We start from the raw sequence: 11,753 nt of genomic DNA on the forward strand, positions 1-11,753 counted from the left end.
GTCATCTCATTCCGGCCAATCAGAATTTGTGTCGTCTTCAATGTGTGTTATGCAATGTTTGTGTTTACATTCATTGTCAATGTCAATTGGGTTTGTTTAACATTAGGACAAAGTTTGTGCACACACACTAAAAGCTAGATATAGGAAAAGAACAATAATGTATAGGTTTTATTTAATAATGATTTATTTGACTGCTTAGTAATTTGTGTAAATCTTTTAGTTACAGAGACAAAATCCCGGTTGATGTGAAATGTTGCACTACAAATGTGTAAAAGAAAAAAAGAAACGAAAGAAACTTACCTACTGTGCATTGAAAAACTAGCACATTAAGCATGATGTAATACTCGAATCTACCAGCAGATGGCATATGATAGCAGTAAAATTCAATGTAAGTAACTTATCAACAAGCCAAACAAGTACAGTTGTCAGTAGAGATGCTTTAAGAACACTTTTGAGCAACTGTGAATAGAAAGGCAATGTTTATAATCATATCATTACAGTTGTTTTGTGGTGCATTTAACCACAAATTTTATTTAAAATTGAGCTTGTAAATTCGCTATTTCGAGTAGTAGGCTATAGTAGAACGAAATGAGCAGACCAAGTACAGAGCCAACTCAAGTTTTACTTCATTTCACGGAAGTATAGAGGGTTTAACTGGTTGAATGTGTAGTAGGGTAGGCCTATGTGACATTTTTGGTTAAAATTTAAAACAAAAATTTTCTTTGTTAAAAGTTTACATTTCTATATATTTATAATCAATCATATTGCTATACAGAGCAGGGGTTTTCAACTGATTGTGAACCAGGGACCACCACCCTGACTTAGAATCAACCTGGGGACCACTATTGTGTTGGGTGGGGATATGGGCTAAGATTAGTGCTTTTGTAAATTAACACTTGCTATCCATCCCATGTGTATACATCCCACTGTTTCTCAACCGTTGACTAGTACTGGTAAAATGTCCTAATAATAACTCAACCAGACAATCCGGTGCACTTCCCCCTTCTTGAGATTCTATAACTCCCTTTTTCTGTTGAATTTATTGAACTCCAACTTGTCAGCAGATCTGACTACATGGATGGACTCATTATAGGTCACCAGGTCATTCAGTTCACGGTTTCTCAACTAGTGGAAAGAACATTTAAAACATTATTTTTTAAATATATTTTTTATCCCACGATTTTGTAACCCATTTTTCACCCCTGTGTCAATCATCTAATGTGATCCTGGGCTCTACACACCCTCCACCAACCTAGTCCCCATATATGGGGGACAAGGGGAGAGCAACGGACTTGAACTCATGCTTCCTTCATGTCTGAGTGTTCAAGTTGCTCCTTTACACCTGAATCCTACATTACTAAATGCATGCATGGTCAGGGACCACATGCAAAGCCTCGACGGACCACTTGTTGAAAACCCATGCTATAGAGCAGGGGTTCTCAACGATTTTGGCTGGGGACCCCCGGAAATGCTTTGGCCATGTCTCGCATTTTCGGCCTCTGAGATCCGCAGCACAGGGGAGCTGAAGTTGGAAGAACACGGAGGTCCAGTCAGGGTACTCAGATAACCGATGGCCTTGCCGTGGTCCACCGCCTGCCCCTCTCTTCCCAACCCGGCCTCCAGGGAGTCCTCCCGGCCCTGGGCCGCCATGTGTCTCTGAGGCGGGGGCACCAGGCCCTGCAGGAGGAGACTGTTCCCTAGCTGGGAGTTGCATCGGGCTAAGCTGTCGGTCAGATGTTGCAGGTAGACCTCGTCCAGCTGCTTGTCCAACAGCCCGTTTAGCAGAGAGTTAGACATGGGGCCCAACCTGGACCCAGCAGGCACATCCAGGCTATCGGTGAGGCTGGTCCCCATCACCAGGTAACCCTGGTCCGACATGGAAGACGACATCAGCTCTCCCTGGATCTCCCTGCGGTTTCCATGGTCCTCCGCCTCTGGTGCGTGTCGTTGCGCAACACCAGGAATATTGCGATAGCTGCTGCGATAAGTGCTTCTCAGCGTTCCGCTGGGGTCTTCCAGATGGTCGTCCGTCTCCTGCCCCAGGCGGACGTCCGGGTATTGAGCAAGGAGGCTGCACGAAGTCTCGAAGCCACTAGACATTTGAGGGTGCCGGATCAGGATTGGTGAACAGCCTATAGGATGGAGATACCAAAGACATCCTTAGACACCGCTGCCAGTCACAACAGGCTCTGTGTTCGGCCTACATCCTACTTATAACATCAGGGTCTGATAAGGAAAAGTTTAAAACTCACTATTTAAACCAAGTCTATTTTGCCCTCTGCCTATTTGAACACCACCATGTTGACATTGCTATACTGTACTTCATCTAACAAAATGAAAAATCGTCTTGTGATTTGTATTCATGTCAACAGAAACTAGATTACGTCACTATAGCGATATGATGAGTTAGATGTCTATGAAATCATTTTATGATCACTTTTTACCTGCTTCAACTGAAAGTGTGTCCTTGACTGAGTATGGTAGAACTCCTCCAGTCGTATCTCCGGGGTGACTCTGTGTACTTTGTCGGTTTGTGGCAGAGGTCGGCCTTCTCTCCTCCTTGTATCGCAGCACTCTCAGAAAGCCCTCTCCTAGCATGGCACTGTCTGTCAGACAGTCCGTCTGACTGTCTGTCTTCTTATTGTGTCACTCCCGTCTGAGTTCTTTGGTTGTGTTCGTCTCAAATGCTAATGCTAAAGTGGGCTTGTGTGTGTTATGAGCTATAATAAAGCTTAACTGGTTTCTTTCACTTCTGCACAGTAATGTTGACACATACTCCGGCCTCCCGCTTCTACGCACACATACACGCAATACTTCCCCTATTCAACTAGGAAAGGAATGCCACAGTCATGGAAATGAGAACAGTGAACAGTGGTTGAAGGGAATCAAACACTTGCGTAGATACTATTGTATTCTGAGGAGTGATAAACACAGTTAAGAAACATCCAGGTAGATATCCTTGGGTTGCTGTTTCACTGTGGGTCATTAGTTAAGTTTAAGTTATATGCTTTTGACCTATCCTAAATCTAGGAGCAGTGTGCAGCTACTGAGTGTCAATACATTGCTGGACACTGGTATGGGTGTGTCCCGTGCATGTGTTTTTCATTTGGGAGGAAGTCGGATCACCTGGAGAAAACCCACATGAACACGAAGGGAACATACAGAACCCATAAACCACAGAAGCCCAACCAATTAAGCCTGATTTATACTTTGTCATACAAAAAATAGCCCACCCACAAGCTCACATTACAATCTGGATCTGCTGTTTAAAAAAACAAATAAGAATACAATTTACGGACATTTTTGAAACATCTCACCCATAATGACATTCACAACAGACTATTTAGTATAGAACTCGAGATTCAAGTTTGTTTTCCATCAGCAAGCAGCTTCTAGGGGGAAAACATGTTCCTCCTATAGTTAAAGACAGCAACAACTTAAAAATAAAAATACTAATAATAAGTCAAAGTAAAAAATAGTGAGAGCATAGGTCATTATCATCCTCTAGTTCTCATGGCCTCTGCCTGCATTTCTATTCTCCTGTCTTGCCTCTCCTAGGATTCTGAATTTTCCCACCTGCTCATTTCTCCAATGTTGGCTACTGTAATATTTCTATTTGGGTTAGTTCTCAGATTTATGAATTATTTGAATCTCTCAATAACATTTTCTAAACAAATAGCAGAACCCGATGGGTTCCCAGATTGATGAATTATTAGTTCATCATTTAATTTCTTGAATAATGACTTAATTATGTGAGTAATGTATGCATAAAAAACATAGTTATTGCTCATTGGCTGGGACTCAATAAAAAGCATTGTAATTAATTAATCAAAATTATAATCACATTTTAATTGCATATCAATATTTGAACTGATAAGCTTTTTTTTGTCAATTAAAACCGATTTTGGTATCATCATCAGAATCAATGAGTGAGTTTTTTTAATAAAAATGTCCCATCCACCGGGCCCAGCAAAGCGGTCATGATCGCTTATAGGTCACTGCTCTGTGTTCCCTTAAAGTGTCTTTTAACCCATTCTGACCTGAGATCAGATTCATACGAGGTTTCCACTGGACACACACTGGTCTGATGAACCCATTCTGACCTGAGATCATATTCTAGAAATGTCAGTCGCTCTTCGATTTTTCAAAAATAGCAGACCTACAAGCTCGTATCGCGCCACTCGGTGGCGCGATATGAGCTTGTAGATCTGCTATTTTTCAATAGCTAAAGCATAACATGATGCCAACACCAAAATGGGTGCCCGTTCAGAATGGGTTAAAGGCTCCAGGTTTCAGTGATGAGGTTATCACCTAAAACTGGAGCATCAATAGGCCTTACGCTCTGTCCTGCACCCGACTGCCTCTTTCCAGTGTATGAACCATAGATATTAAAACAAATAGATGCCTCATGTCATTGGCCGCTGCAGTTCCTTGGAGTGATGGGTATCGACATGAGGGCAGAAGTGTGCCGGAAGTGCGGAAGGCACACTTACGCCAGGGCTCCACTGGGCGCGTCTGCGGCGCGTCTGCGTCGCGTCTCCGTCAACGTCGGGAATGTGCCCTTTTAATCAATGGAGGGTGGCTCCACTGCCCGCGTTGCGTTGCGTTGTGCTGCGTTCGGTGACTCAAAAATTGCCCCGGTTCGTTTTTTGACGCACGCACGCGTCCAGTCATGTACAAAAATGTTTTGCTGACGCGCAGTTTTCAAAGGCCCGCGGTGGAGCACCTCTAGCGTGACGTCGACGTTGTCATGACACGAGCAGGACGCGACGGAGACGCGACGCGCCCAGTGGAGCCCTGGCGTTACGCCACGCTGCCACTCAAGTGACTATACTGGCCAATCACAGTGCATCCTGTCCGGGGCTCTGTGACTCACGTGGTAGCTTACGTGAAGCACTATAGTCTCTAGACTCTACGCGAAACTTGTAGCACCAACACGGAAGCCTTTCCCTACCTTTACATACACCGCAGAGCCGAAGGAGGCGTCTTTCTACAGTATGTATAGAAAGACATCGCTCCCTCCCCTCTCCTCTGTGGACTTGCGCAAGCAGAGCGTGCAAGTAGGCTACTGCTCATCGGCTGGGTATGTATGTCGGTGTTGTCCACCGGCCAATAAGGGATCACCATTCTTGATGACGTAACTAAGGGACATTTGGTAATCGGCTGGGTATGTACATGTATGTATGTCGGGGTAAGAATGGTGGTCCCTTATTGGCTGTTGATGGTGACGTAACTAAGGTACGTTTAAAGGTTCGTCAATAACGGGTCTAAAGGATTTAGAACAGTAGTTGTAATAGACATTAGTTAGTAGCAGTACTTGCGCGCTCTGCTTGCACACAAGTATAGGCCATGTATGGCCTACTCGCAAGTTGGCACCTCGACAGAGTGCATTTCTACTTGAGAAATTGACTGCTTCGATGGCGCATCTGAAGAAACTATATAAGAGGAATGTGTTTTGTTAAGTTAGGGATTCTTTCTTATCATGTTGTGTTCTAGGGAAGATGGGAGAATGCTTGAATGTGCATTCATCATTAACAAAATTGCAGAAACAAAAGAGTGTGTTAGAAGGTCATAGAGGGATAGAGAGAATATAAATGGCTTATTTTATGTAATACTAACCAGTAACCAGAAAAAGTCTGTAAACACAATATTTTTATTATACATAAAAAATAACACTTTTCATTGAGAAACAGGATGGGGCACATTCACTTCGTGGCATCAAGGTGCTGTGATTAAACAGTTAGAAATAAGAATGGGGGAAAGTCATTAGAAACAGATCTGTAGTTTGATTTGAACTGAGGAAATGTGAGCAGATGTAAGGTTTGAGGTTGACTTTAGTACCAACACAAAGTGAAACAGAAAGCTTACAGAAAATGTAACTGTTCTCTCTCACTTCCCTAAAACGATACAAAAAATATATATAAATTTATATAATGCATCCCACACTCCCCCATGCTACCTTTTACAGAACGGTCTGGCCCTGTATTCTCAATTAACACGACTCACAGAAAACAGTTCTGAAATTACAAACAGCATTAAGACGAAATGAAGGCAATAAAGACCTCAGGCAACTCGGGATAAATAACTCTCCTCCAGGAGGTGTTGAAGATTTGGACCGTGACTCAACAGGGATGTTTCATTCACAACTACCATAGACATTTATCCACCGAGACGAGTACGACGAATACAAAATGTACTTAATATTACGTACGTTCATGATTGTTACAATTCAAAACCTTATTTATCTTTTACTTTTTACCGTTCTGAACTGTTGAATTACTCTGTTCCCTTAAAAAGGTTGGCAGTCGGTGTCTAAATGACTAACTAAATGACTAAATAGGTGTTCTTATGTCAACAAAACATGGTTGGAGGGCAACATTGTGGCTACGTTTGCAGTAATGTCTTTCATAGACATTACTCCGTCATCAGCACTCATCTCACACAGGAAGGAAATTAACAGAATTGTTACCGGCTGACTTCGATTTATGTCCTATATCTGTCACGTGGATTTCGGATTCACGATTGGGGGGGGGGGGGGGGGGGGTACATTTTGTGTACCTTTTCGTACTCGTGGCTGGGCGTGGAATGGCCTATCTTAGTAGCCTATATTAAGGATCTTTATTAATATTCAAATGTTTGACTTGCGTTGTGGTTAGGCCAAACGGCTTAGCTGAGGTTAGCGGAAGGAAGCAGAGCACTTCCTCTTTACCCATCATGCTCTGCTACGGTACCTCCTCTCACAAGGCACAGCTGGGCGGACACAGTCATTTACAAATATGGAGTTGAGAGAGCTGCTTATTTATTATCTTTTTTTTTCTTTTCTTTTCTTTTCTTCCTCTTCTTCTTTTTCAGGGTCTAGTCCAGGTCTCTTTGGGTCCTGGTCTGGGTTCTGGTCCTGGTCTAAGTCCTGGCCGGTGGTCCAAAGGTAGAACTACTGCTGTTCCCTCCTTGCTAGAGCCTCAGCCTCCTGGACAGAGAGACAGATGGGAGGGAGGTGTTAAAATGGAGGGCATTAGTTTATTCTTCCGCCACAATGTGACACAGGAAAGCCCCAGTGTTTCTATGGCAACAGTCAGACCTCCCTGCAGCTCCCCTCACCGTAGACAGGTGGCGGCAGACAGGAAATGTAGAGGAGGCCTGCCTGGGTGTAGGGATTATGTAATGTTTAGACTAGAGTGTGTGTGCATGGTGCGTAAAACATGTGTTAAATCTGGCCATGGGGCTGGACATTATGCAGAACTCTTCTATATTTTAATACAATATGAATATATGTACACAAATTCATTCCACCTGACAACAGTGTAAAGAAATAAACCCAGACGTCCTGTCCTCACTGCTCTCTCTGCTCTTTAACCTGTGAATATTGTGATATAATAATAACCCTTACTGTATAAGCCATGTCTCCCATATGATACTATGATAATAAACAGCACCTAATAATCCAGTGAGGCAGGAAGTAGTCTGCAGGAATGTTTTTACAACTCTCTCTCTCTCTGTTTTTCTCTCTCTCATGTATGTGTGTTGAGCGGCTTACCTTACCGTAACTTTGTACTGCTTAAACTTATGCAACCCTGCCTGCCTCCCCTGACACAAACCAGGTTTCATTTCCCACACCGCTACTGTCGCTCAGAGCTATGGGATATAGCAGAACTAGCCAATCACACACATTTAAGTTCACCGGTGCATCGCAAGCCGATGTTAGCCGGTTATCGTCAACATACACATTAAATAAACGTGACAACATAAACATACACCAACAAACCGTCTTCTTAACCCCAGAAAATCTGAATATCTGCACGCACACTTTTCAGGATAGGGTCCACGTTATGCAAAACCTGTTGTACCTGTCGTGAAATTACTTAATGCAGCATCCATTATCCATTACCATCCAGATTTGTGGATTTATAAATATTTCTGGACAGACCCTGATCCAACCGACTTTACATTTCATGTGGGTCCTCGGTAACCTCGCCTCACCAGGCTTTCCACCACCTCGGAGGAAAGCCTGGTCTCTGTTTCAAAAGTCTGTATGATCCTCTCGGGAGCGGATGATATCGTTACGTCATGTTGTAGTATTGGGAAATTAATAAAAGCTCTCGTAGCCTGTAGCTTTTATTGAGAAAAAAGGAAGGAACCTTCCTTTTCCCTCAATAAAGTTGACGCCTGTTGTTCCTGCCTGTCGACTACAAAACAATACTACAACATGACGTAACGATATCATCCGCTCCCGACCGGATCATATACCGAAATGAAATGGTGCCCAGGCTAGGTCCTCGGTGATACAGATGCCAAGTTTGAAGTCAATGGATCAGACAGGTTTTGGAGCTATACAGGGGAGGGGGACAGACACACACACGCACACAGACAGATTCTGCATATAGATACCTTGGAGCCTGGGGGAGCAGTCATACCCAGAAAGGCATAAACGCCGTTCTCCTCTCTGGCATCGAAGAACGCCTCATAGTTCTGGAACAGAAAAGAGACGGAAGAACTTAAGAAGGGGCCTCCGAGCCGAGAGGCGGGATTGATCTGGGATCGGTTTACTTGGATCCCTGAACTCTGAGCTCTGCGGGGACGCTAATGTGAAACAGATGTCAGGTCAGGTCAGTGAAATAGAACTAACGGTGATGGGTCGCACACGACCAAGAACTGCTTTAGTTTTTTATTCTTGCATAGTGAATAATAGAGAAACGTTTGTCTAGTATTCACTATGCAAGAATACAAACTAAAGCAGTTCTTGGTCGTGTGCGACCCATCACCGTTATTTCTATTGCGTGATTTGAACGGGTAACGCACCATGAGTCAGAGCGCGGTGGTCACAAAGAAAAGGTCAGGTGACGTCAGTGCCCAGGGGCGGCCATGGCTAGGTCTATGACGAGTTCTATTGTTGGATACCAGCGGACGGGTGCGTCGCGTTTGTTCAAGGAGGCCCGTGAGAGCGAACAGAGAACGTATACGACCAGGTGCTGTCTGTTTACCGGCTGGACGAATGTGCTCTATCATTATCATGCATTATTAGGACCGTTATAATAGTCTATATGGTTCCCATACGTCGCAGATATGCGACGTGTTGTGAGCTTGTATAGGTCTGCTATTTTCACTACTTCTTACAGTTTTGAGTGATGCCTAACCGCTCCAATGAACAGCTATGTGTGTCTATGTATGTATGTCCCCATGTGAGTTACGGACAGCTGCAATGACCTTCCTTCAAACCTTCTAAAATGTTTGAAACGTTTTGATATTTTTGGAGAGATTTAGAAAATGTTCGGACAAAAATGACATGCCCAAGATAGGGATGCCGGAGTAAATATATACATAATCTCTCCGTCTCTCTTTTTCTCTATTTGTCTTACACAAACATGTCCCTCGGTGTCCTACTGTTGTTAAGTATCTGAGCAAGCACACTATTTATTTTGTGTGTGTGTGACATTCAATCCAGCACATCCTCCAGGCCGGCGGATGTGAAGCGTCTTATTAGATGGGTTAGGATGGCTGGATGCAGACTGCAATTAAATGGCTTCATTATTCAATCTAAAGCAAAAACAATAAATATGCACATTGGATCAGGCTCCAAAGTTTTAACACGTTCAAAACCGGGAAAGCATTTCTGTCACTTTAGATTTTAGTTATTGCGTACATTTTCACTTTAGATTTTAGCTATAGCGTACATTTTTACTTTAGATTTTAGCTATAGTTTAAATATTTGAGTGGTGCAACCACTCCTACATCCAGCAATGTCCGTGTACCTGTATGTATAAGTGAGCACGAGTATGTTACTTATTTATACCAGTAGGGGGCACCAGAGTGATGCAACCACTCCTACAACCAGCAATGATCCTGTTGTCATGAGCACGAGTGGTGTGCGCATGCGTGAAATTGGAACAATACAGAGAAGAAATTGGACGATACAAATTGGAACGATACAGAGAACCAATAGACGGGAGTTGCACCACTCGGTTCACACTGGTGTGATTTTTTTTACTTTAGATTTTAGCTATAGCGTACATTTTCACTTTAGATTTTAGCTGTAGCGTACATTTTTACTTTGGATTTTAGCTGTAGCGTACATTTTAATTTTTACTTTAGCTGTAGCGTGCATTTTTACTTTAGATTTTAGCTGTAGCGTACATTTTTACTTTAGATTGTAGCTGTAGCGTACATTTTCACTTTAGATTTTAGCTGTAGCGTGCATTTTTACTTTAGATTTTAGCTGTAGCGTACATTTTTATGATTTTTACTTTAGATTTTAGCTATAGCGTACATTTTTACTTTAGATTTGAGCTGTAGCGTGCATTTTTACTTTAGATTTTAGCTATAGCGTACATTTTCACTTTAGATTCTAGCTGTAGCGTACATTTTTACTTTAGATTTTAGCTATAGCGTACATTTTTACTTTAGATTGAAGCTATAGCGTACATTTTCACTTTAGATTTTAGCTGTAGCGTACATTTTTACTTTAGATTTTAGCTATAGCGTACACTTGGGAAACTCTTGGGATTAAGAATGTTAGGCCCAGGCCGTAGCGTAACGGTCTGGGCACCGGACTGGTAATCCAGTCGCAGTGTGCCGCGGGTTCGACTCCCGGACACGACACGGCCCTTACTGCATGTCATCCCCCCATCTCTCTCCCGTTTCCTGTCAGCCTACTGTCTGTCCCTTCAAAAATCAATAAAAGGCGTAAGCCGCAAAAAAATATCTTAAAAAAAAAAATATATATATAATGTTGGTTTAGAACAGTGGTTCTCCAAAATAGCAGATATACAAGCGCACAGCGCGTGTCTGCTAGCTTGCGTACAACAAAAGTTGTGTTCATAATATATATTAGTTTCCATCTCTTCATCAGCCAGGGAGGCTCAAAATGTCAGGTCCAAATGGTGGCTGGATTGCTCAATATTGTAGAACAGAGGCCTATAGCACAATTCTGTTATCAAAATGAGAGTTGCTGAATGTGTCTGTGTCTGTGTGTGTGTGTGTGTGCGTGCGTGCGTGTGTGTGGCCCTCTCACCCCACAGTATTTGCTCTCGTTGAAGATCTGCGGCGGCAGGACGTTCCCAGTGGCCGGCCGCCACTCTTCCGGAACGTTCTCGCGCATCCACTTCCTGTTGTCCTCGTTGGCCGCGATGTCACACTCCTCAAACTCTATCTTATTGACGGTGAAGAATCCCATCACATCCTGCTGCTGCTTCTTAATCTGTGTAGGCGGGGTCAATGGACAGGGGGAGGAGTCGGTTAAACTTTGTCACACGACATTGACTGACAAAGACGGTGCGAGGGTGTTTTCAGTGGTTTGATAGATGGCGCTCTTCGCCGACGTATGAACGGTTCTAGGTTTGCTGAGCAACGGATACAAGCAGGAAACGAACCGGAAGTGACAACTCCCGTCGCCATCCGCCTCAATGTAGCCTTTTTTTGGTCAAAACAAGGCCCATAATAACTAAAGAACAGATGATTACGGCTAAAAAATTTATATATTTTCCGGGTGAAAGAAAAGACGATCGTCTGTCACACACTTGCAGCGTTTGTTTACGTCCGGTTCACGTCGTGGATCCCGTGGGCCTTCGAAATAAGGGTATTCACTGAAAAACCCTGGCAGTGGCGGAATAATTAATACCGGGCAGTTAATGTGTTAATGCTCAACATTATATTCAGGTAATTTTGGTTGTCATACATAAATAAACTATAAATTGTCCTTTAACCCATTTTGGGCGGGAAGTTACCCCTTTTGATGTTAGCATTATGTTATGCTTTAGCTA

General features: G+C 43.2%; 2 protein-coding genes across 2 annotated transcripts in view; both read right to left on the reverse strand.

The window, feature by feature from the left end:
• Positions 1–1,288: 1,288 nt before the first annotated feature.
• LOC310873222 (uncharacterized protein) lies at positions 1,289–2,676 on the reverse strand. The gene is made up of 2 exons (XM_083785558.1): positions 2,445–2,676; positions 1,289–2,132 (listed from the first exon to the last, which is right to left on the reverse strand). The coding sequence occupies exons 1-2, from the start codon at positions 2,596–2,598 to the stop codon at positions 1,423–1,425; spliced, it is 864 nt and encodes a 287-aa protein (XP_083641684.1). The 5' UTR covers positions 2,599–2,676; the 3' UTR covers positions 1,289–1,422.
• Positions 2,677–5,635: 2,959 nt separating this feature from the next.
• The window catches only part of sh3bgrl (SH3 domain binding glutamate-rich protein like), a 31,342-nt gene continuing 25,224 nt past the window's right edge, over positions 5,636–11,753 (reverse strand). The window contains exons 2-4 of the mRNA XM_083785691.1: positions 11,006–11,191; positions 8,386–8,466; positions 5,636–6,967 (exon numbers count right to left, since the gene is read on the reverse strand). Of these exons, the coding sequence (XP_083641817.1) occupies positions 6,932–6,967; positions 8,386–8,466; positions 11,006–11,191 (303 nt within the window). The 3' untranslated portion in view covers positions 5,636–6,931. The remainder of the gene's footprint in view (positions 6,968–8,385; positions 8,467–11,005; positions 11,192–11,753) is intronic.

The sequence above is a fragment of the Protomyctophum parallelum genome (genome assembly GCF_964188405.1).
Source record: "Protomyctophum parallelum genome assembly, chromosome: 16".
NCBI lineage: Eukaryota > Metazoa > Chordata > Actinopteri > Myctophiformes > Myctophidae > Protomyctophum > Protomyctophum parallelum.